This window comes from Balaenoptera borealis (assembly GCF_965194805.1).
Source record: "Balaenoptera borealis genome assembly, chromosome: 4".
NCBI lineage: Eukaryota > Metazoa > Chordata > Mammalia > Artiodactyla > Balaenopteridae > Balaenoptera > Balaenoptera borealis.
Genome location: NC_138861.1, coordinates 74,577,620 through 74,603,655, shown reverse-complemented (window position 1 = coordinate 74,603,655; position 26,036 = coordinate 74,577,620). Strand labels below are relative to the sequence as shown.

Here is a 26,036-nt window from a genome sequence, read left to right as displayed (position 1 = left end):
TATCAATTAAATCTATCTGGTCTATTGTGTCATTTAAAGCTTGTGTTTCCTTATTAATTTTCTGTCTGGATGATCTGTCCATTGGTGTAAGTGACGTGTTAATGTCTGCCCCTATTATTTTGTTACTGTCGATTTCCTCTTTTATGGCTGTTAGCAGTTGCCTTATGTATTGAGGTGCTCCTATGTTGGGTGCATATATATTTATAACCCTGCTGCTGGGGGGCTGTAACACTTGGGGAGGGTGGGCCGGCCGTGGAGACGACGTGCCCCCCCCCCCCCCGAGCCACCTTCCCCTTCGGCCTTCCCAGCTATCCTGGAGCCGGTCGCAGCGCACCACTGCGGTGGAAATATGCCTGGTGGCGGCCGGTCACCAGCTGGGGCGGCGGTCTCCCACCGGCTCCACCCCCGGCCCCACCGGCCCACCTCCACCCACGGAGACGCGGGGGGAGAGGCGAGGGGTGGAGGGAGGGCTGGGGGAGGGGTCAGGAGGAACGGGGAGCGGGAAAGATCCGCTGGAACGCCAGCACGGCCGGACCCGCTGCTGGGTTGAATCCTCCAGGCGGACTGCGCGGACCCCACCTGTTTAAGATGTTTTTTAAGAAAGGAATAAATGTAGTCTTGATGAGGTTATACCTGGCTGAGGTGGTTAAGTTCATGTTGGCAGGAGAGACAAGGGGCATATTTTCCTCCTCTGAAACCCTAAAATAGGAGGTAGAAATTTGGGGTGGAACAGAAAGGGGTAATTTTGAAGTAGGATGTAAGTGCAGAGTGTAACAGGCTAGCTTGGAAGGGTAAGCAGCTGCTCCCATTTACTTGAGGGTTTTGTGCCCTGCATTGGGGTTCCATGGGCATCTTGATAGAGGAGAGGGGACCTGGGGAAAGATACAGGTCATGTTTGAGGCTGCCTACTTGAAATATGTGCCTCTGGCTGACCCCACACCCCTGCCCCCCTAATAATGTAAATTGTACCCTTCACTTATATGAGACCCTTATTCAGTAGTCTCTCCCCGCCACCAGCACACACAGATATACACACACACACACACACACACACACACACACACACACACACGTGCGTGCACACACCAGTGTTAAAAGTTTAAGGTCGTTTTTAGTGCTGATCCAGTACCTTCACTTCACAAGTGCTGTTAGTGTTAGAGATATGACTGGACTCCAGGTCAGCTGATTTTGCACTTGGTAATCCTTTTGTCTAGAACAGCCCCACCCCCATCTCCACCTCCTTCCCCCAGCTAATTCCTCTTCATCCTTCAGTTTTCTGCACAAACGCACCTTCCTCGAGGGAGCAAGCTTTCTCTGGCCCCCTGAGCCTAGATCAGGACCCCTGCCTCCAATGTTCACACAACTTCCGTAAAAGCAGGCCTGCATGCCTTGCCTTTCATCGTATTTCCAGCCTCTAGCACTGTGCCTGGCACATAGCAGGCATTCAGTAGTTATTCATTGAATGAATGAGTACATGAATCCTGCCCTTTTTACCATACTGACTCTTCCCACTGTACCAGTCAGTGTTTGTCTAATTCATCCTTCAGTTTCCCATCATGATGAAGAGTATCGCTGTCCCTCTGACCTGCTGGAAAAGGAAAATTACATGGTTGGTGTAGTGAGACAGCATGTCACCAGTGAAATTACAGTGAAGCTCAGGCTCCCTGATTACCGTGTGTGCTTAGGTCCCTTGGCCTTGCTGCTTTTCAGAAGATGAAGTCAGAAAAGACTTATTTTACTTGATCATTTATCCTCGATCCATAGGAACCTGGAATGTGCTGAAATTGAACAGGGAGTAGAGAAGAGGTACAAAAGCATTAAATGCATGAAAATTAGGGCTAAGCAAGAGAACAAATAGAGCTGGGCTGAGTAAGTCTCGGGGAAAGAAAGATGATGAATCAGTTTTGGCTATTATTGGAGATACAAGATGTGGGAGAGCAGCAGATCAGGAGCCAGGGTCCTCTTGTGAATACAGGTGCTTTCACTCATGAGCTGTGGGACCTTAACCAAACCAGCCTCTTTGTCTGTTAAATGGATATGCTGTCTTCAAGGATTATTATGAGGACAAAAAAACGCACATGACATTACACTATCTGCTATAAAAAAGCACTTTACAAATGCAGGGCATAATATTACTACTGAGATAAAGAGGTTGTCGATAACTAGCTTTCTATTTCCAGAGCATAGACCAAGACTAAATTGATTCCAACAGTGGCTAGAGAGGTTTTTTGATTTTTGTAAAATAAATTTATTTACTTTTATTTATTTATTATTTTTGGATGTGTTGGGTCTTCGCTGCTGTGCACGGCTTTCTCTAGTTGCGGCGAGCAGGCGCTACTTTGTTGCAGTGCGCGGTGTTGCAGTGCACGGGCTTCGCATTGTGATGGCTTCTCTTTTTGCGGAGCACGGGCTCTAGGCACGCAGGCTTCAGTAGTTGTGGCTCGCGGGCTCTAGAGCGCAGGCTCAGTAGTTGTGGTCCACGGGCTTACTTGCTCCGCGGGCATGTGGGATCTTCCCGGACCAGGGATCGAACCCATGTCCCCTGCATTGGCAGGCAGATTCTTAACCATTGCGCCACCAGGGAAGCCTGGCTAGAGAGGTTTATGAAAAGATCTTTCTCCAGGTGGGGCATCTGAGGAGTGGAACAGGTAGCGTGGAAGCCCGTGGAACCCCTACAGAGCGTTAGAGGCAGGCTAGACGATTGCTCGTCCTACGTGATCTAGGCATGGGACTGAGCCAAGGGGCTGAAGTAGATGATCCTTTGACTTCCAGTTCTGAGAATCTGTGTTTTAAGATTCCAAACTTTCTTCCTCTTCCTTGAATTTTTTATGATGTATCCTGTTTCTACTGTAATTATTAGGTGATTTGGTACTCTATAGCCTATTGAGTACCAAATATTTTCATAAACTACCAGAGTCCAGGATGAACCTCCAAGACGCCACACAAAGTGTAATCTGACTTCAGGCTCTTCCAGCAACTCTAGTTTGTTTGATGAAGATAGTTAATTGCTCTTTAGCATTTCATTTGAATGAGACTCACGGATCTGCTTAGGAAGAAAAGTGCTGATCAATTACAATTGCCCCTGTTGTCATAGAAACAAGCTGCAATTGGACTATAATTATATTTCCTTATTCCTGAAGTGAATCCCTAATCATTGCCGGGGTAATTACCCAATATCTATGGTCCCAAATTACATGATGCTTGTCCAAAAAAGACAAAGGAGGAGTAGGAGGGCTGGCCTGAGGCATGTGTTAACTGTGCAGCTGCAGAGAGCCTTCTTTTTTGGGTGGGGAGAATTTCCCTCTGTAGGCTCATACTCCAAGGTTAGATGATGTCAGTGGGTCTTAGATGTGCCCAGAGTTTAGAGTAGTGGCTAGAAGACTGTATCAGGTAGGATGATTTCAGTTGTAACAGAAAACACTTCTACTGGTATCTTTCTTCAACAGTAATGAAATATATTATCTGATTCCTGATAGTCTGGAAGACTTTCCAAGTTCCAAGGTCCATTAATGAAGCAACCCAGCAACATCATCAAGATCCAGTCTGATTCCTTTTTTTCTCTCGTATTTTCAGGGAGTAGGCTCTTGTCCTCAGGCTTGTTTCCTCATAGCTCCAAGATGGCTGCCACTGTTCCAGGTGTCACATGCAGATGACACAGACCAGGAATGGAAAGGGGATCATCCCTGTCTTGTGTCACATTTTATTCATGAGGAGACCTTGCCCAGAAACGCCTCCCCCAGCAAACTTTCCCTCCCTTTTCATTGTTCCTTTCACAGCAGACCCCACTGCAAACAGTAGTTCCAGACAACAGAACTTAAAATGGAGATGACTCTGCTTGACTCCTCCCTGCGCTCCTTAGCACTAACTGCACAGTGGGTGAGGGATAGAATAGCACGTCTAAGGGATAACTTTGTATTGCTTTCTTTCTCACCTTCTCTCTTTACTGTCACCTTCCAGTGCCTAAGCTCCAGGCCACAGGCCCATCACACACCCTCTATCTGATCTCTACCACTTCTGCAGATAAGCATGGGCATAGGGCACTGGACCTGGGCTTGGACATCCTAGGAGCATGGGGCATGTCATCCTTTGCTCTCAGGCAGCAGCATGTGCCACTAAGAAAGAAAGGCAGCCTCTTGGGGGAGAAGTGATATCAGAACACCAGAGAACTGTCCAAATGAGCTGTCCATGCAGATGGGCTAGGTGGGAAAGGAGAATCAAAAGGAGATCCAAAGGCATAGTGTGATGGCTGTTTTTGGTCATTCAGCTGTTAGCATCCGGTTCTTCTTCTCAACAGCACCCACATTTCCTTTCAGGGAATCAACTTTGCCTCACTGTGTGCCCTTCTGACAGGACATAGTGCCTGCTTCCTATGACAGAAGCCAAAAGGACCAGATCTTTTACTTGCCCTCCCGCTGAAGTCTGGCATGAGCATGTGACCCAGCCTGGCCCATCAGTCTTTGTCTCCTAGGGCTTTGACTTGGCAAGTGGGTCCAGGAAGTAAGGACACAACCACGAGAGCAGCGTGTAACTGGGCTCTTCCCGTGGTGTGATGGCCGCTGTGGTTCCTGATGCCTAGACCTCTAGACCACTCTTTACCCCTGTCTTTCTCCAAGCTTTGACTCTAGATTTCGTTGTTCTGTGAGCCCTCACTGTTCACCTAGTAGATTTTCTTTTGGTTGAGTGAGACAAAGTTAGTTTCTGTTAACTTGCAACAAAGAACTATAACTGACATAGAAAGAAACCTGAAAAACTTGGTGAGAGAGAGAGACGGCATGAAATAGAAGGTGGGAAACAAAGCCTGGAGCAATTCCCTGGTTTGAGTTGAAAAGGAGGCCTAGAAGGAACCTTTAAAGGTGCTGAACATCCTGGCTTGCCCACCCCTTGGCTCCTCAGAACTTTCTCTGATGGCCTCCTACATAGGCCTGCCCTCCCTGAAAAATACCCACCATCAGAAAATATTCCCCCTCCTCCCATCAGTATGTTTGCATCATGCTTTCACTCCCTCAGTGACCTCTCCATGGGAAACACATCTGGTTAACTACCCTTCAGTGTTAATCCTTTACTCATCCATTTAAAAAAAACTTATTCACAAACTTTATCTGGTAAAGTTCTATGGGAGAAACAAAGATAACAGATGTGATCCCTGCCCTCACGAAACTCCTAGTACTGTGGTGGAGACAAGATGATACCATTATCATTATTAGAATCACATCTATGGAGCATTTTACAATATGCAAAGCACTTTTATTTTCCCTCTCATTTAAGGCATGATTATAGTAACCATAACATAGACATGTATGTAACAGGAGATGCATGCATAGGGCTTTCAGTGGGAGAAAAGATCCCCTTCTTCCAAGGAAATAGGAAAGGCTGTGTGGGGTTGATAAGATGTGAGCTGGACCTTGAAGGGTGGTTAGGACCTGAACTGAGAGATTGGCCTTGGGCAGTCCATCCATGGGGAGGAAGAACCCATGCAGTGACAGAGCCCAGAGAGGGTATTCGGGGAACCGAATGGTTGGGTTTGCCTTACAGGATGTTTGAAGTAGGGTAACATTTGATAATAATAGGTAACACTTCTATAAGAACTTAGCTCATTTAATCCTAACAAAAGCTCCATGAGGTGGGTCCTATTATCATCCTCATTTTCAGATAAGGAAACTGAGGCACCTGGAGGTTTAGTGACGTGCCCAAGGCCACACAGCTAGAAGTGGGAGAACCAGGTTTCACAAGAAGGCACACTGGCCCGAGTCCGAGTGCTAAATCCCTGCACTGCATGGATTTCATAGAGCCAGAGTGGTTCAGGGTCCTTAAAGGCCAAACATGAAGAGCATTAAATGCCAAGCAACCATTACAGCTTCATCTGGTAGGACTTTGGCAAAAAAGGAACCACTAGAGGTTTCTGAGCTGGCAAAGTAATTGCTTGAAGATTGATGTAGGATTTGAGAGGAAGTGGAATTGGAGAGGACTTCAGTTGGAGACCATTTACAGGTGTCAGTCATATTACAGAAATAAGCAGAGGATCCTCTGAGGGCAGTCGAAAGGCCAGCGAGTATTACTGTCACTGCCCGCCTGGTTTCAGTTCTGTCTTGATCAAGTCTCTCCCTTCACCTCCCAGGGCCTTAGCTTCTTTGTCCGAAAGGATTCCAGCAGTGGCCTCCCTGATCACAGAGTCAGCAGAGACTGCTGGCTGTGCCAGGGCTGCCATCTGCCAGAGCTGCCGCTGCCCTGGATTCGCAGCTCCCTCTCTTGGCGCTCGTTTCCGTTAGAGACCCACTAGAGATGCGACAAGCAGTTCTCCGGGCCTCCAAGCACAGTCGTGGAGGAGTGTGGCAGGCAGAATCCAGTGCAGGCCTAAAATGGGTCCGGGAGCTCAGGATTTGCAGTGCTACTCATTGATTTCTGTATTGTTTTTGAAAGATTTCTGCCTGTGAAAGGACAGATAATGTTACTCACTAAGGTCTTTTGCACAATACCTTTCCCCTAACCTGGGTCTGACCTTACTTGCAAAATAATATAGCACAGAACCTGAGGGATGATAGTAACACAGAAATAGGAAAGATTGGAGTTTTGTGGGAAACGCTTGTTGAGTTTGGTTTTGTTCATGTTGAGTTTGCAGAGACAGTGGGATAGCCAAGTAGCTGGAGACACGTGGGTAGAAGAGAGCGTAGTATTGGAGTTAGATAGACAGTTATTAAAAGTGATTGTTAAAGCCCAAAGAGTAGCCTCAGGTCGTTCTACCATCTCTGCCTTTGGAAAGATAACCATAGGCGTCAGTGAAGAGTTGAGGAGAAGATGAAAAGCTGGCCTCCATGGGCTGATTAGAAGCCTCTGATTAGATGTTTGGAATCCCAGCCTCTCTGCCTATAACAATATTATCAATGACAACAACAACAAAACCTTTCTTTGCATAAAGGCCCCAGGAACTTCTGCTCTTTGGACCTCTAAGTCCAAACGGACCATTTTTCTGGCGTCTGTAAGTCATGGCTCTGCGATTCTTCTCTAAGCTTATGAAGACTGTTCCTCAGAGCCCAATGTTGTTCCAAATTTCCCAAGTGGGCCTCTTTTCCTCTCCTTCTAGAGTTTGCTTTTCCCACATGTGCTTGACATTTGACCTCAGATCTTGTTTTCATTAAGATGTCTGTTAAATGACTGTATTGACAATCCTTCAGTTACAAGTTAAAAATCTGGGGGATTTTAGAGGTCCTTATATATCTCACAACCGATCAACAGGCTACTCTGTGTCCTAAGCATCACAAGAAAAGGTTCCCACACAGCAAGTCCCATTTCTTCCATCTGAGCAGATAGTCTGAGGGTAAGTTGCGGCACTGAGGCTCAGAGGCCCCTTGCCTCTTGGCTCACTCGTAATAAATGGAAGGGCGGAGAATTGGCCTACTTTGCAATCAGTTGTGAAAGATCTTTAAATGTCAAGAGTAAAGAAGTCCAGATGAACTCGGCTAAGGTACAATTTGTGGTAAATTGCCCCTCCACCTCCTAATCATGTAGTTTATAGTTCCCAGCTGGTTAAGGACAAAGATTCCCACCAAGCTCTTTGTTCATTAGAACATAATTTCAAGCTGAGATCGCCACACGTGGGCTATTCAGTTTCCATTCCAACCCTGCCTCAAAATCTGGAACTTGGGGCAACATTCTTACCCACTCTTTGTCTCAGCTTCCTCTTCAGAGAAAAGGAAATAATCTACATTGTAGAGTTGTTTGGAGCCGACATTGGTAACCAGGATTACCAAAGATCTAAAGTTACACAAATTGCCAAGGATGTAATGTTAACTTGCATTATGTAAACTGAATTATTTAGAAGAGAGTGTTCATTAGTGTAACTAATAAACCAATGACCATTCTCCTGCACTGTTTCTTCTCAGAGCTTTAAAAAGGGACAAAAACCAAATATAGGAAGAAAAAGGTACAAATGTTTTTCATCACTTTGAAAAGTAATCCTCTTAAGAACCTTAAGCCTTATCAAAAAGTAGGTCCTGTCATGTCTAGAAACTTAATAAATATCAAAAAAATTATTTAGTTACTTTCACTTCTGGCTGTGATGAAGTAGCTTGTAGCAAATCGGTGCTCCCACCAAGAACAACTGGAAATACATATAAAATATTAAAACAGAGACGTCTGTTTGAAGCTGTCAGATTGCTGCTAAGACACCAGACTTGAGCAGTGAGATCCTGGAGAGAAGGGAGGCCCATTGAGTTGAGGCCAACTTTCTGCATATTGCTTCTCTCCTGTTGGCATTAGTTGACTCTCAGGGTGCAGGTCAAGAGACCAAAAAGGCTCAGGGTGGCTGCCAAGAGGAGGAGAAGGCAGCAGAGCTGTAGGCAATCTCATGGAGCTGGGAACACAAAAATTAGAGTTTGAGGCTGCCATGACAGCCAGGACTTGAGGGACTAAGTTCCCCCCAAGAGAAGAGAAGCCCAGAATGAACCTAAATCTAGGCAACAGTTTTCCTTTTGAGGAATCTGTTGATACAGCTGCACAGGAATGCAGGCTGAAAAACAGGGCAGTCTAGGGTGCTGGAAAGACAAAAATTGGAGTTTGAGAATCCACCAAGGAGAAGGGCCTTAGGAAATAACCCAGATTCTTAGTTAAGACTCCGGGAGGCCTGTACCCTACAAGTGGGGACCAAGCAGAGGTAGTCTGAGCCTGACAAAGATTGCTAACCAGCCAAGATCAGCTTGGTTTCTGATTGGATTGAGGTGTTTTTGCTCCTTTGCTGCTTGCTAGAGGAGTGAGCAAGTCCTCTCTGAAAGGAGAGAACCCAGCCTCTACAGTTTTTTGTGCATTATGTGCAGAATTCAATTAAAAAATTACCAGGCAGTTAAGAATCAGATTATGAAGAAAACAAGATAATAGAAATAGACCCAAAGGGGGCTAAGATACTGCAGATTCAGACAGAGCCTTTTAAACAATTGTGATTAATATATTCAACAAAATAGTTGACAAGGTGGATAATTTCACTAGAGAACTAGAATCTATTAAAAAGGATCATATGGAAATTCTTTTTTTTTTAAACGTCTTTATTGGAGTATAATTGCTTTACAATGGTGTGTTAGTTTCTGCTGTATCACAAAGTGAATCAGCTATACATATACATATATCCCCATATCCCCTCCCTCTTGCATCTCCCTCCCACCCTCCCTATCCCACCCCTCTAGGTGGTCACAGAGCACGGAGCTGATCTCCCTGTGCCATGCGGCTGCTTCCCACGAGCTATCGATTTTACATTTGGTTGGAAATTCTTGATTTGAAAAATGCTACTGATAGTAAGAACTCAGTAGGTAGTTTTAACAACAGACTGGACACCACTAAAGAGAGGATTAATGAGCTGAAAGCAAGCTAGGTCAGTAGAAAAATCCAGACTGAATCATATTGAGTAAAAAGAACAACAGATACAGAAAAGAGCATGAAAGACATGTGGCTCATGTTGAAAAGGTCTAACATTGGAGAATCAGAGGGGGAATAGAGAAAAACGGGGCAGAAGCAGTATTTGAAGAAATAATGGCTGAGAATTTTCCCAAACTGATGAAAGACACCAAGCCACAGGTTTAAGGAGTATTATGTACCCTAAGCTAGATAAATTAGAAGAAATTCACACCTAGCCACAACAGACTAAAACTGAGAAAACCAAAGACAAAAATCTTAAAGTCAGCTATAAGAGACAGACTGCTTGTCTTTTCAAAGAAGCAGTAATATAAGTGCATCTATAGAAATTCTATAGCTAACATCATAACTTAAGGTAAAATATTGAATACTTTTTTGCTCAGTTTGGGAATATGACAAAGTCCATCATTACCACTTCTATTTAAGTTCATGTGAAGATCCTAGCTAATTGCAGTATGGAAGGAAGGGAGAAAGGAAGGAAGGGAGGAAGGAGAGAAAGAGATTGAAAATGAACAAATAAAACTCTTTTGTCATATATAACATGATTCTATACATAGAAAATCCAGAAGAATCAACAGTCATATTATTATGATTAACAAATAAATTTAGCTAAGCCTAGTTATAACATCAATAATCAATAACCAAGTGATACTTCAATAGTCTGCCAATAAACAATTAGAAAAATAAAAATTTTAGCCTATACCATTTACAGTAGATTTAGAAACATCAAATATGTAGGAATAAATCTATCGAAATATGTAAAAGACCTCTATACAGAGGACTACAAAACATTATTGAGAGTAAGTAAAGAGGATCTAAATATTAATAAATGAAGGAATATCCAGTGTTCATGGATTAGAAGATTGACTATTGTAAAGATGTCAGGTATCCCAAAGTTTATCTATAGATCCAATGCCATCACAAAAGTAATCCTAGGAGTGTATTAGAGTCTGTGTGTGTGTGTGTGTGTGTGTGTGTGTGTGTGTGTGTGTGTGTGAGTTTATGTAGAAATGCAGAGACAAGAGTAGCCATCTGGAAAAAAAAAACAAAGCTGGAGAACATAAACTGCTAGATATCAAGACTCATTAAAAAGCTATAGTAACTAAGACAGTGTGGTATTACTGCTGTAAAAACAGACAAATAGACCCGTAGAACACAGTCCAGAAACAGGTTCACACATATACAGTCATTCAATTTACGGCAAGTCACTCATTGTCTTTAAGCCTCAGTTTCCTCATCTATAAATAGGCTTAATAATAGTGCCTTCCACATAAGGTTTAAATATTATATATCACAAGGATTTAGGTGTTATATTAAAGAAGTTAGCACACATGGAAGGGACATAGCAAGTGCCCAGTAACATTTAGCCAGTATTAATATTACCACTGTGACTACCACTGTTATTATAATTATTACTACTACTACTATTACTATTCATTTTCTCTATTTTTCAATAAGATCATCTGGAATTGGGGAATGTGGGGACATTAAATCCTGGTTGGCAACAAGGAATATTTGGGGCAACACAGAAGAGCAGGGAACTGTCAGTTCTTAGCCTTCCTGGAAAAAAGAATTAGAGCAGAGAGTTAAATTTCATGATTCAGTCAAAAGATTGACTTGGAAACTGGAAGGGAACTTGGCCTAGTGCTGGTGTATAATGTACATACAACTGTGAGACATTAGTAAGCATTTATTAAGCGTCTAAAGTGGACTTGTCCATATATGTGTTTATAAGAATATTTGAGAGCCTGCGTGCGTATGTAAGCCATTTGTAAAAACACTGTGTAGAAAATGAAGTCAGTTACCTCTTGTTTCATCTGAATCATAGCCAGGGATCTGAGAAAAAAGTTTAGACACAATATTAAAAGGTTTGATTCCATAACTTTTAATGGAAAGTTTATTTCATAGCATCTTTAGGTGAACTTGGAAGTTCATTTTATAGCATAGGTCACAAAGTCTCTGAGGACAGGGAGATAGTGATACATTTAATTTCCTTTTCATATTCATATTCATATCTTAAAACAATGCCTCATATTTCATAAAGTGGGTTGCTGCTATATAGTGCCCTGTGCTATTTAGCCGAAGGCTTACCCATTATTCCAGCTATTTAGTGTCTCCAGCCCTCCCATATTCCAGCCCACATGGCTGGAATTGGCATCCTGTCTTCCTCTCCCACTGATCCGCCCAAACTCCATCTCACTCATGGGAAGGAATACTAGAGACCTTCCACCACTTTAAAACACTTCAGTTGCCTGGCCTGGGATTGTATTCAGCAGATCTGAATTATGTTTCTTATGCTACAACTTCTATTTAGGCGACTTTAAATAAGGTTATTTACTCCCTGAGTTTTATTTGCAACAAAATATTGGTGATGAGATAATGAAAGTAAAACTCTCAGCACAATGTTTTCATCAAAGTAGGGATTGGTGGTTATTATTATTATTGCCGGGGGCTTCCCTGGCGGTGCAGTGGTTAAGAATCTGCCTGCCAATGCAGGGGGACACGGGTTCGATCCCTGGTCTGGGAAGATCCCACATGCCGCGGAGCAACTAAGCCCGTGCGCCACAACTGCTGAGCCTGTGCTCTAGAGCCTGTGAGCCACAACTACTGAAGCCCACGTGCCACAACTACGGAAGCCCGCGCACCTAGAGCCCGTGCTCTGCAACAAGAGAAGCCACCGCAGTGAGAAGCCCGCGTGCCACAACAAAGAGTAGCCCCCGTTCCCCGCAACTAGAGAAAGCCCGTGCGCAGCAACGAAGACCCAATGCAGCCAAAACTAAATAAATAAATTTTAATATATATATATTATTATTGCCGAAGATCACACAGCCAGGAGGCTCACATCCAAGTCTTCTGTTTCTAAACCTCATATGCTTTGTTACCATGCTGCTCGTAATTTGGCAAATTTGATGAAAAAATTTGGTACTCAGCCTTTCCAAGTAGGTCTAAACTTGGTCGGGACCCTGCCTGCTGCATTTCTGTAATTCAGTTCAGAGGTACAGCTGGAGGCCCGTTTCCCCCAGTACTGCATCTTCTTTCTTGCCCTAGGTCACTGATAAAACCTCCAGGTGGAACCCCTTTCTGGGGAGGGGAGAGGGAGAAGTGGGGCTGTCTCACCCCTGAGAGAGCTGCCTGTGTGCCTGGCATCACGGAAATGTGCCTGCCTTGCCTTATGGGGAGTGTGTGATTCTGCCCCTGCGTGTTACTTCCCAGAGGTAACTTAATTTCCAAGATCAGGTAAGGAACAGCTGGTGTCTGCTGCTTCCTCCTCCTGCAGTTCACCCAGCCTGTACCTCCCAGTCAGGTAGAAGTCCAGATTTCCTTGAAGTCCAGACTTCTTTGAAGTCCAGCCTTTCAACTGAAAAGTGTTTATTGTTGGGTACCTACCACCTATAAGCTGCCCAGTGCATGCCACCCATTAGAAGCTCCCTAACACACATTTCTCCTCCTCTTCTCTGAATTCCTAGAGTCTCGACAGAGAGACTCTTTATTCCTATAGTCTCTGTAGCAATTCCAGTCCTCATCAAGTCTTTGTTTTAGAGGTATATATCTTCCTTCCACTTTGATCGCAATCTGAAAGAAAGAAACTCTTGCCTCTTACTTCCAGATCTGCATGTTACTTAAAAAGTACTTGTTGACAAGACTTTACTGGGGTAAAACTGACAGTGACAGCTCGTCAGGAGAAAGGCTCCTACAGTTAACATTTCTGCAGTGCCTTCTGTCCTGGGTTCTCTACAAACAAGTAGCAGTCTGAGTTCTCCCACCGAGTGGCTCTGAAACATTTCTGTGTTGGAGACATGCTCCCTTATTCCAGCGGGACCCTTCTGTCTACCCAGCTACTTGGCTGACCTCTCACAGAAAAGGACACCATGCTGGAAGTGCTTTCTGAATGAGACAGGGGATGTGGGTGGAGTCCCCTAAATCAGGAGGAAAAGGAAATTGAATTGCCAAAAGGAATCTTATCATCCTAATAAAATGAAGCACATGATTTGCATTCCAGGTCCTTCAACTATTCTGTGGGAACCCGGGCGTTTTCCCATGACAGTATTTTTATCCCTGATGGGGGAGCAGAAAGTGAGCAGACAGTTCAAGCAATGTCACAGGACAACATCCTGGGCAAAGTCAAAACTCTTCAGGTAAGACAGCTTGAGATTGGAAGGTCAGAGCCATAGGGAAGGGGCTCGGCTATGGAGGGAAGTGGGAAAAGTTCCTAACTTGGCCTTGAGTAGTGGATTGGGAGGTCCAGGGGGTAGCTCCTGGGGAGAATGTTTGCTTTCTCAAACCTCACTCAGTTTTCTGGAAGCCTCCGTCCACCTGTGAGAGGTTCACTATCACCGTTGTACCCACCTACATAACACGCCCTCTCCTTTTCTCTCAAGTTGCTCCCTCATTTTTAACTGGACTTAATGAGGACAAGTGCCCTAGAGAGGCTGCAGAACTTGGGTGAGAGGAAAGAGCTCCTAACCATTAAGTGTTGGCCATAATCCCTGAGCATAGGGTTGACTGTCAGCTGGGGGTAAGCACAGCAAGCGTTCCCTTTCCAAGTCTCCATACTTGGCCAGTGAATGGTGAGACTCTTTATTATTCTGTTGTGTTTGTAAATCTGGCTGCCCTGAGCCAACCTATCTCAGAGGGGTGCTGTGAAGCTCTTCAGCTTCGCTCCTGTTCACACTGCAGAGTTGGGCAGTTTTCCTACATAAAATTGACTCAGATGGTATCTCCTTAAGAATGAAAATATAATAAAATAATTTTTCACTAAATGAAATTGAAATAACGGGAAATCCAGGAAAAGCAAGGGGAGCAAAGACCCCTGGGATCTGACCAAGTAAGTCTGCCCGAGTGCTCAGTAGGACTCACTCACCCGACAGAAGTGCCTAAGCAAGCACTTCTCTGAGCCGGGGGTGCTTGGAAGCAATGCAGACTATGAACAGGGGGCTCTGGTCTGCTGGTTTCCATCTAAGTCTACAACAACGAATGAACCAATAAATGAATGAGTGAATGAACCAGCAAAAACATAAAAAATAAAGGGGACAGCTGGCTTGAATAGCTACTGACACTCAAATTTTTCTGTTTTCTTGAAATATTCTCGTTTCTACTGATTATTAGCTATGTATTTTGTGATCTCTGTTTGGTTACATATTCCACACACACTCAGCTGAATATAGCATATGGTGAGGTGGGAAATAGCCAACACCCTGAAACCACACCCGAACTTGCCTAGATCTTTGTACCTACCACACCACTGCCCAAGGCCATAGTCCTGCCCTCAGAACTAACCTAGGCACTTCCTTCAAATTTCAGCTTTCCTAACTAGCTCCCCCGTTCTTGGTTCTTGCTGGTTGTACTGCTACACATTTTATAGACTCAGAAGAAAAAGTAAGCTGTCTCTTCTCATAAGCTGGAGAAGGGGGAAGGGTGTGACGGCCAAAGAAAACCTTGATCCCCTTCCTCCTTACCTTTCCTTCTTCAGGTCTTTTATTTCCTGGAATATTATTGCTGCAAAGTAATGAAGCTTCATAATATTCCCTTTCTAAGGGGAATGACTTAAAGATTTCAGTCTACAAAACAACTGTATTTTACAAGGGCTTTCAAGGAGTTCTTTAAAAATTAGATAATAGTCTGTCATCTTAAATGGTATCAGCTTTGTAATGTCACACCACCTGCCACTGCCACTCCAAGAAGTGGATTTTGAGTTGTAAAAAATAGATAATTCCTCAGTATTGAAAATACAGAAACTCCATAGAAATATGTGAATGCCAGTTGTTTGTGTTAATGATGTAAGCCATAAGTTTAAAGAATCTGATCTCATAACTAATAAAATGTAAAACAACTAACTTCCCTGAAGCAACAATTCTGTTAAAACAGGAGAAGAAATGTGAGTAAAGCAGAATAGCTGTCTAATTTGAGTGCTCTCCTTTGGACATTATCTACTCATACAAGGTCTGCCTAATTTTGCTTCTGCTGCATGGATTCAAAAGCTTCCTTACAGCTCCAAAGTTATGTTTTTAAACAATAAAATAAGAGACTTTTGCTCTTCGAAGAGGGAAATATGGGGACCATTATCATAGCAAATGTGATTTTTGGAGTGACATAAGATATAACTGTATCACCCCCAAAAGACTGTGCTTTTATTTTTCAGTCGACTAAGCAGTATGTTCCTGGTAAGTCGTAGAAATAGTAGTTAACTTTATTAACTTGCATGAATGCTTTGCATTTTTCCATAAAAACGTTATGCTGGTATTGATGCTTAGTAAGCAGCATAAAAGACCGCCCCCTCGTAGACTCCAGCATGGAATGAGGGTGTTTAGTTACGTCAGAGGCATGTATGTTTTTTGTCTGAAATTGTCTTTGTGTATGTGTGTATGTTTATTTTAAAAAGAGAGAGAGAGAAGTAATGGCTAACACCTATTTGACAGTAAATGTCCTAGCAAGCTGATTTGCCACCATTATTAAGACATTCTTTTGAAATGAGATTTCTACTGGAATGTCATTTAAAAAAAAAAAATGCCATTTTTCTCTGGCTTAAGAAACTTCCTAGTCCTTGGAAACCGGAGCCACGCCTGTAATGACTGCACTTGGAAAGGTTGCCCCCTAGTGTCCACACGTAGTCATCTCAGCCAGAACTGTCCTATGTTGCACCCGTGATGGTTAGTATCTGTCTGCTGATGCTGAGTACGGAATGACTGAACACAGCATAAATAAGCCTGCTCTTCTCTGAACAAAGTGAATCTACCACCTGCCAAAATGTCTGTGGCAAGCAATTGAACCTTTAAAAGAAAAATTACTTTTTTCCCCTGAGTATAAAAATAATTCATTTATTATTATTGCAGAGTGAGAACAGATTTTAATATATAGGACAGTTACAGGGACAGAAACAACAGTGGTGTCCTTTTTGAGGACCCTATCCATAACAGTCAGTTGTTCTATGGCCAGTGGGTGAAATAAAAAGCCCCCGCCAGGCCTCTGCCACCACCTAGCTGTGCGGCCTTGGAGCAGTTCATTTAACCTCTCTGACCTTCATGTGCCCTATCTGAAAAATAAGAGGATGCATGTGATGGATGATCTGAAGGGCCCCTCCAGTTCTTAAAATCGGCCATTTATACAAAATCACTGTTCACCTGCTATAGCACAGAGTGGCTTTGTAAGCTTTGCACTTCACTGCATTTAGACCACAATGACCTTGATGTTCCCTACAGCTGCCCAGAGCACAGATCAGGGAGGTGGCTGTTTATTTCAGATCAAACCAGGCTGTGAAGTATGTATGCACCTGTCGATGATAAGACTCAGGAACATCACAGTCTAAGCCTGCAAGTGATCTTTTAGAATTATACCAGATCTCTGTCAGAAAATGCTTAGTTAGCCCACGGACTGTTTAGCTCAGGAGGGAAAACCTCCATATTCAGTAGCTGCTATCTCCTGCTGAGCTGGATTTCACTTTAAAATGCCAAAGTGTCTTACCTTTGAGGATTTGGGCACCTCACGCAGCTGTCGAGGACACAAAGAATAAATAGCTGCTCTTAGCCACTTCTGCACAGAGCGAACGTCTTTAAATCTGTGTGCTTTTGATTTTGCTTGTTCTTTCAAATTCATTTTAACTATGGGAGTATACGTAGTTCGCTCAAGAGGACAGCAACTTTATTCTTCTTCTGCCTTGTTCTTACAGACGTGGTCTGAAGGATGGCTGTGAAAAGTCTGGGGAAATCTAAACTGGCAGTGTGAGAGCTGCAGAATATGATGTGCTTGGAATTTCCACACCATAGGAGAAAAGCCTCATAAATATGGATGTGCATTCCTATAACATCGTTCTCCAACATTCCATATTACAACAAAATGGCCCCATTTGAGTGAATAAAATATCGCCCCTTTTAGCTCACATTCCAGTCTAACAGTAACTCCATTCATAGCCACAAGTAACATGGACTCAGTTTAGGCACAGCGGTTCCACTCTCCCCTCTGGCTATTATCTCAGTACATATAAAGAATCCATGGGTATGTAAAAAATATATATCTATATATGGAGGGAGTGGTAATAGTTTATTTTCCTGAAAACTTAAGGGCAAGCTCATCTCAACAGACTGGTTTTCAGTGATTGCTTATATCACAGTTCTTCCCAGGACCATGCCTGAATGGTGCGCAGAATAAAAGTCACCAAAAAGCCGCATTTATCCCCATACTCAATTCACTCGACACCTGAGATTGCCAGATAGGTTTCAGCAGTCACCTTTTAGTTGTCAGTAAATCACACAAAGTGTCCAACAGCCCAGTCTCCTTCGAGTCAGCTGAAGGAAGCATTTGGAGCAGGAACCACAGGGCAGGTGCAAGAGCCTTGGCCTCGAGAGCCCAAGGCTCAGTCACCATGGCCTTGGACCTTCAGCCCTGGCCTGGCCTGTTCCACTGTCTCGTCCCCAACCACTGCAGGGTGTGTCTGTGAAGACAGTCCTTTGTCTGGACAGAGAGGCTGCAGCCCTATCCCTAGACGATGCTGTCATTTCTTTCATGACCTGGGTCCTCCCCTCCTCCATCCCACACCCACCTCCCAAGCTCCCTAGCCAGCAGCCCGAACTTGTTTTCTCTAGAGGGATTTTAAATCCAGCTGTTTTATGGAGATGCTCATCGTTACTCTCAAAGGCAACAGCATTGTGTTTCTTTTGCCAGGATGCACATATCTGTGGCATAAATCAACCCTCTGGTATACACACACATTCTCCCTCCCTCCCTCCCGCTTCCTCTTCCTTCTTTCCCATCCACCTTCCCTACCCCGACCCCACTCCCTTCAGCTGTTGTACCTGCCACCAAGGCTGCAGCTTCTCCTCCCTATGCCTCTTCTCTGCCCCCTGCACCCTCCTCTCAATTTGCCTCTTTCTTTAACTCTCTACTTCATTTCTTAATATCACTCTCTCCATTTCCCAGCTTTGTCCCATGCACCTTATTTCACCTGTTCTTATTGCATCTAATATTTTTTCCCATTTTCTCTTTCATTTTCCATTGGCAGCCATGATACCCATCCCATCTTTGGAGTTTATTTCAATCCAGACTGGGATTACATTTGGCCATATTTTCTTTTTCTTTTTTTTTTTTTTTTTATCCTAAGCATCCGGGTGGACCAATGTCAGTGTTCTAAAAAGTGCCCTAATGAAGAATAATATCAGCATATTCATTCTTTTCTGTGATGGTGGCAGAAATCCTAACTAAAGGGCATTTAGGGTATTAAGCCAGGTTCTCCTTGGAAGCTCATTCAAGGATTATTCTTTCCATTATAAGTAGAAGAAATACCCTCATCTTAGACATTCAAGAGCATTGGTAGATGGCACACCCTGACAGCAGGGGGTCTCAGTCTAAGGTGATTGGGAAAAGTTTCCAGCTCTTGGCCAGCACTCCTAGAGAAGGGATAACTGGTCAACCAAAGGCTGGGCTGGGAGTCCCAGAACGAATCCCTGCTCAGGCTGTCACTAGGATGCTGGAACTCCTCCTGCCACTTCTGCCCACGTCCCCGTCCCTCTCCCACAGGGCAGCAAGTGAGACGGGCCTGTGGCTTTGTTACACCGTGTCCTCTCGTCTGATACCATCGGCTGTTCTAACTGTGCCTGCTTATTGATCTGCTTAGAGTAGATACTAACTGCCGCTTCCTGCTAAACTTGTTTTTAGAAGATACCCTTTTTCAGCCTTCTCCTCCCCAAAACCCTTTTAGGCTGCTCAAGCTGTACTTCACTGGCTGAACTCAGGCTTTTGATGTGTGCTCCCTCCCTGGGGTGCCAGGAGAGCCAGGCTGAGGCTGAGATACCAGCAGATCAAATACGAGTCCTTGTCTCTCTGTGCTCCTGACTTGGCATGCTGGGGTGCGTGCCCCCGGGATGTGGGGAGGGGGGCCTGGGGCTCATCTCTTTCATGTCTCTGCAATCTCACCATCCACCATGCAAGGCCGAGGGGGAGCTGAGTGAAGGTGGGTGGATTTGATACCCTGGAGTTCAGAGAGAGAAGGGGCATATTTCCCTCGAGGGAGTCCTCTGCTGGGGAACTTCAGTGAGGTAGTAAAAATGCTGCATCCTCTCTTTCTTTCTGCCCCTAAAAGAAGAAGGAAGTGCAACGTTAAATTTATGAGAACCAGTGGAGTGCAATGAAAATAACACTGAATGTGGTTTAGAAGACATGGATTCAAATCCCTTTGGGACCACTCATTCTTTCCATAAGCTTGGGCCGGTCACCTCTCCCCACTGGACCTCTGACTTTTTTTGTAAAGTGAGGGGGTTGGATAATGTGATTGCTAAGGCTTTTTGCAGCTTTGTGGGATTAAATATTGGCCACATTAGAGATAAATATCAGATAATGTAGTCTCTATTTTTTTTTCCTTTGAAGCATAAAAAGACTGTGAAACCCAAGTACCTAGATCTAGAGCAGTAATTCTCAGCCGGAGGTGACTTTAGCCCCCAGGGGACATTGGACAAAGCCTGGAGGCATTTTTGGTTGTCTAAACAGGTTGAAGAGGGGTTGCTACTAGCATCTGCTGTCCTGGGGTGATGCTAAACGTCCTGCAGTGCACAGGACAGCTCCCACAACAAAGAATTATCTGGCCTCAAATGTCAGTAGCGTGGAGCTTGAGAATCCCTGATGTAGATAAAGGCAGTAGTTTGTACAATATGTTCGATTCAGTACAGTAATCTTTCAGATGACCACGGCTTACCTCTTTTTCTTCCTGAGTGTCATTCACTTTCTCTACCCATTAAATATTTTATATCTAATATATCTAGCCCATTAAATATTTTGCCTCTTATTAAAAACTATTATGTTTATATATTTTTCTTCAGGGAATATAATTCCTTTTTTTAATCTGGCTTTTCTCTAATTCTGAATACTATTTATCTTCCTAATTTCTATCCCGTTTTTCCCTCCTTCTCCCCATCCATTCAGCTCCCTCCCACCAGTGATCAGTCCCTCTTTGGCCCGTCCTCTGGCCTCCTTCTCTGTCCCTTACCCACTTGGTTCCTTCTGGCCCGTAGGGCACAGTGGGTAGCTGCAGCAAGGCGAAGAGGCCGTCCTATTGGCAGGACAAGATTGCTTCCATTTTTTCCGTGAACTCAGCATCAATCATGGAAAGACTTGTGGGCCCTGGGGCCTTCTTCCATTTGGCAGTGGTACCCACTGTAACCCAAACAGGATGTTTGGGGTTGGTGAGGAAGGTAGATGAAACATAAATATTCAAGGGGAGTATGTCCAAAAAGGCTGAAGGGTTCCCTTCTTTGTGCAACCACAAGGGTCTTGATTTCCCCCAGTGGTTTCTGCATTTCATGAAGCGATTTTCTATCCAATTTTGGTACCCTTAAAAGACTTTTATATAAATAAACTCATAGGTTAATCAAAAAATTTTTGTCATACCCAACTTTTGGTCTCTCTACGCCCCTGGAAATGTTGGCATCTCCATGAAAGAGGTGGCTGGATGAAAAAGCTCATGGCTCGAAGGTGGGAGAGAAATACCAGGAAACAAATTCAGTTATTACAGGACCGCATCAGGGTTTACTGGCATGGTGTCTAGTCTGGAAACCGGTCGTGTACAGAATATGCCTCAGTGCCTGCTAGCTATGGGTATTCTGGCTGTGGTTATTGTGAACCGCTTCACTGCTTCAGAACGTCTTTCTTTTGTTTCTCTCCAGCGACAGTTGGGCACGAACATCAAGTTTGGGCAGCCACCACCCAATGCCATTCCCATGAAGAAGGCAGACAGTGGCGAGGCTCACTTGGAAGAGGATCCGTTCCTGACCAGTCCCATGGAAATTGTGGCTCAGCAGGACGTCATCCTCTCAGACACCGAGAACAAAGTAAGGCTCCTCCAGGGAATGACTTGATTGCTAATAAGCCCAGGAGGGTGCTGGGCAGTGGACAGGGGCATCAGTAACCCTGGGGTCTGCAATGTGGGGAATAAGGTGGGAGAAGCTTTCCTGATGAGTAGCCCAGGGCTGGAGGGCACTTCCCGGGCCAGTGCCTTGATCTGCAGGGGGGCCAGCTTGGAAGAGGGGGAGGCAGGGGAGAAGTGCCCCTCGCACCAGCTCTTCCCAGTGTCTTCCACTTACTCTCGGAGACTCGGGCTGACCCACCTCTTCTGGGAGCCTTGCCCGGCCTCACCTCCAAGCTGCGCTATCTCCTCTGTGCCTTCACTGTGCATCCTTAGTGCTCCTTACACATTTATACTCCATCTGCATCTGGGTCCACGTAACTATTTTCTCTGCATCTCTAAACGTTGAGTTCCTTGAGGACAATCTGGATCTTACATGTCTCTGTCTCCCCAGGACATCGTTACTGCTTACTTAGGAGCGCTGAATGATTACTTGTCGAATTGGACTAATTTAAAGGGAAATGAGGAAAGAAGTAGGTGCTCAATAAGACAGAACATATCAAACAGACCAGCTTGAAGTCTACTTAGTGTGGAAAGAAAGTCACACTGGTCCAGCACTGTCGTATCTAAATTTGGTCTCTTGACACTTTGAAAGAAACACTCTGAGTATATCCTGAAATGAGAGTCGCTCTAGCAGCAGAAGGGACACCCTCAGGCCTCTTATGGGAAAAGGAAGAAAAGTCCTACCAGTAGCTAGATAAACTGTTCTCTAGCTGAGGCTCTGAGTCTTCCCATGCTTAAAAGAAAGTATTCTCTGTGCTGTGCCTACCATGGTACCTGAAATGACATTGGGTGTTATTAAGATGCCCCTGGAAGAAGTCGTGCTTGTTATCAGCTAATATGTCGTAAGAGTAGAACAAAAGATAAGTGACTTGTAGAGCAAAGGAAGGAAGGAAAGAAAAGATGGACAATCTCCTCTGTTGCCCATCTCTGCCTGGCCCTGGCCCTGGCCCTGGTGACTCCTGGCGCCCACACTCGTACGTGGTGGTGAAGCAGGCATGGGGCCCGTCTCTCCCACTGGTCCAACAATGCTCTCTCCAGCCTCTTGAGTGCTGGGCAGCAGCATGGGCCATCAGCCTTGATTCAGGGATTTCCTGTGGACCAAAGCAAATGTCTTCCCTGTTACTGAAGATCTAATAAGTGCAGGGCACTGTGGCCTGGGGGAGAAGGAGGGTCATTCGTTCAGCAGGTGCTCCCCCAGCTGTGGGCATCGCAGAGATGGGCCGGATTAGACAAGGGGCTGCCTCCGTGTAGTTTACATTCTAATGAGAGGAGGGTCTTCTCCTTCCTTCCTCCCTTCCTTCCAAGTTTTCTTGCCTCCTCTGGTCACCCACCTCCTCAGCCCAGCCCCTGTGTGCCCCTGGAAGGGCCCTCTTTCCTCTTCATGGGGTGGAAGGCAGCCAGCAAAGCCGAGAGCTCTGAAGTTGGAGCCCTGCTTCCCAGGTAGGGTGGCAGCAGGGCAGCACCTGAGATTCTCTCATCAGTGGGGAAACACCTCAAGGACTGAGGTTGGAGACCGCCCAGATGGGAAATGTGTTGAACTCGGGGGAGAGGGGAGCACACACCGTGCCTCAGGAGCCCTGGTGGAGTCCGGACGTTAGCAGAGTCCCCGCCGTGAACCTGCCGGCTCTCTGCAGCCAGTTGCGCCCCTGCGTGGAGGAGGGGGTGGCCCTTGCCTGCACAGACACTGTCTGGTTGTCTGCCCAGGACTTCCTGTGCTGGCGTTTGACTTGAGCACTCTCTCTACTGTTCCAGTCCAGTGAGACGCCAAGTTCTCTGAGTCCTCTGAACCCGCCTGGAGCCGGAAGTGAGATGGAAGAGAAGGTAATACGATTTGAACTTGTGTATGTAGCTTCCTTACTTTAAGTTCCATTCTTCCTTTTGTTGGGCGATCTGCTGCCTCACTTTTCCATTCATAAATGCTACCTTTGTCCATTACTTTAAATTCCTGCAAAATGCAACCAGTGGTAGATGTTGGACCGTCTGTTGCTATGGTGATGTAACTGCTGGAACTGAACCCTGCTCTGAAAAAGAGCCACACTCTCACCATGCCTGTGTTTGGAGTCTCAGGTGTTGGTGGTTTTCCTAGGTGCAGCATGTATTTTAAGACACCGGTAAGCCATTGAAAAAAACATTCAAAAACACCTGAAGGTAAAGAGTGTGTAAGGAAAAGCCTCCTTCTATTTAGAGATGCCCCCCAAAAGACCTTAGCATTTCTCTACTTGTGTGTATTTTTGGTTTTTAACTTACACACGTTCCACTGAAACCTGGGACGTTACCTGCAGAAGCCTAGGGAGTCCTGTGGAGATCCCGTGCGCCTCTTCTACAGAGGCCAGTCCGCTCCCATGAGGACCTTTCACCTGCACAGGGGTCCAGGGGTCTTCCCAGGGTCTGGCAGACAGTACGGTGAGAACAGGGCATGTCCCTGAGTCTTCTGAAGGGGATGACTCAAGACAGTTCCACCACCCAGATGAAGAGGCCCAGCTTGAATAACTAGAAACGAAACATGGCATTAAATCTCAGCTTGAAATGCTTTATCTGTGTCTTCAATCTATCACATTTGGCTTTAACTCCTTTTACTCACGCATCCATTAGGGGGTGGAAATAAATGTTTAATTCATCTCTCTTCAACAGTAGTTTAGAATTTGACACCTATTATAAAGATAACCATAAATAAATAAAAGCTTAGGAGACCAAAGGCTGGGATTATTTTTCCTTACTTCCGTGCTTCTTGTCATAAATTAGTATTTACTGAGCGTTCGTTTTGCTCTTGGAGCTAGCTGGCTCCTTTATCTTTGTGCATAAATATGGAAGATAGGGCTTCCCTGGTGGCGCAGTGGTTGAGAATCTGCCTGCCAATGCAGGGGACACGGGTTCGAGCCCTGGTCTGCGAAGATCCCACATGCCACGGAGCAGCTGGGCCCGTGAGCCACAACTACTGAGCCTGCGCATCTGGAGCCTGTGCTCCACAACAAGAGAGGCCGCGACAGTGAGAGGCCCATGCACCGCGATGAAGAGTGGCCCCCACTTGCCGCAACTAGAGAAAGCCCTCGCACAGAAACGAAGACCCAACACAGCCATAAATAAATAAATAAATAAGGAAGATAAATAAATATATATATATATATGGAAGATAATTGCAAAAAGCAAAGCCACCAGCTAAACCCCATTGACTCTGCCCTTACAGTGCACGGACACAGTCAAAACAGGGGAACCCTGGCCTCCGCTGATGCTGAGCCCGTATCTTAGCTGCTGGGGAAGGCAGTTAGGGCCGTGAGCGCCCTCTGCTGCGCGGTGGCGGTGGCGTGCTGTGGCCAGGAGCCCTTGCCTCGCCGCTTGCCTGTGAGTACTCTGAAGTTACAGGTGTGGCTTCTTACCATCTGATTCAGCGTGGACTGTGAGCCTCGGTCTCTCTGACCTATAACTAAATGTATACGGTTGGTCTGAGGTTGCGCTTTTTTAAGTGACCACACCTGTATTACAGAGCCGCGAGCAGTTCTGCGGTTCATCCTTTGCAGAATTGCCTTTCCCCTGGGTGTAGCACATTTCTGCCCTTCACCTTCTCACCCAGGCCTCCTCCTTTTCGCTTCCATTGCACCAGTGCTCGGTGACTTTGGCATGATGGTGCTAAAACATTTTTGCTGATTAGAAATTTTACGCCCTAGGCAGAGAGGTTATTATACTTTATTGTTCCTTCATTCTTTTAGCAAATATTTATTGAGCACTTACCAAATGAGATTTGCTACTTGGGCATAAAGAGGATTGATACAAAGGCCAGAAAGATACATTCCCTGTTTGAAGAGGCTAAAGTAGGAGCTGAGGTATGTACACACCATGTCTGTGGCAGTGGGAGGCTCTTAGAATTACAGAGTTCTTAGCATAGAGATGAGCTAGTCCAGGGTTTAGCAAACTACTACTTATTTTAGGCCTTGTGGCCATAAATTGCAACTACCAGACTCTGCTTTGCCCTGCTCTTCCTTTTAGCGCAAAGGCAGCTGAGGGCAATGGTGTAGCTCTGTGCCAGGAAAACTTTATTCACCCAAACAGTCTTCAGGCAGGACTGGACCACCTTGACTATGTCTTACTGACCCCTGATCTAATCTAACCCCCGTACCATTCAGAGTAGGAAAATTAGTCCCTGAAAGATTAAATGACCTTTACAAGTTAATACAGATTATCACTGGCAAAACAAATACTCAGCGTCTTTTGATTATAAAAGCAGTGTTCACTTCACTGTGCCCACGAGCCCTGACCGCTTGCCAGCATCTCCTGGGCCAGGCTGGGCAAGGTGCAAGCTCCAACAAGTGCTGCCATTCCGGGATTCCCTGCAGGTCGTTCTCTGATCCGGACTGACTTCATGTTTCAATCTCCACTGTAGGCTGCTCCAGTTAAACCGTCTCGGCCAAAAAGGCACTTCTCCTCTGCCAGCACCATCGAAAGCGTCAACCTAGATGCCATCCCCCTGGCCATCGCCCGCCTGGACAACAGTGCCGCCAAGCACAAACTGTCCATTAAGCCAAAAAAACAGAGGGTGTCAAGGAGGCACAGGCGACTTGTCGGGGTATGTACGGCCTGGCAGACACCCTTGCTGGCTGGGCATTAATGTTGCCTAGCAGGATGGTGCTGTGAGGGGCCTATGGAAGGAACTCGGTCTGTCCCTGTCGGGGATGGCTGTGTTTCAGGCACAAGGGTGAAGGGGCCCATTTCCTTTCCACCACCCTTTCTGACTTGTTGCCCGCCGGTGGCTGGTGGACCT

At 45.3% G+C, this 26,036-nt stretch overlaps 1 protein-coding gene and 1 long non-coding RNA gene across 4 annotated transcripts in view; one reads left to right on the top strand and one right to left on the bottom strand.

The window, feature by feature from the left end:
• Positions 1 to 26,036, bottom strand: part of LOC309627954 — a 467,251-nt gene that overhangs the window by 152,396 nt on the left and 288,819 nt on the right. The gene's annotated exons all lie outside the window — the stretch shown is intronic.
• Positions 1 to 26,036, top strand: part of LOC309627834 (bifunctional phosphoribosylaminoimidazole carboxylase/phosphoribosylaminoimidazole succinocarboxamide synthetase) — a 384,443-nt gene that overhangs the window by 220,584 nt on the left and 137,823 nt on the right. For 2 of the 3 annotated variants that reach the window (XM_082390052.1, XM_082390053.1), the window contains exons 4-7: positions 21,042 to 21,206; positions 23,036 to 23,104; positions 24,988 to 25,101; positions 25,659 to 25,841. In XM_082390052.1, the coding sequence (XP_082246178.1) occupies positions 21,096 to 21,206; positions 23,036 to 23,104; positions 24,988 to 25,101; positions 25,659 to 25,841 (477 nt within the window). In that variant the 5' untranslated portion in view covers positions 21,042 to 21,095. Of the gene's footprint in view, positions 1 to 13,396; positions 13,533 to 21,041; positions 21,207 to 23,035; positions 23,105 to 24,987; positions 25,102 to 25,658; positions 25,842 to 26,036 lie in introns of all 3 variants that reach the window. The other variant, XM_082390054.1, reaches the window with a different exon arrangement.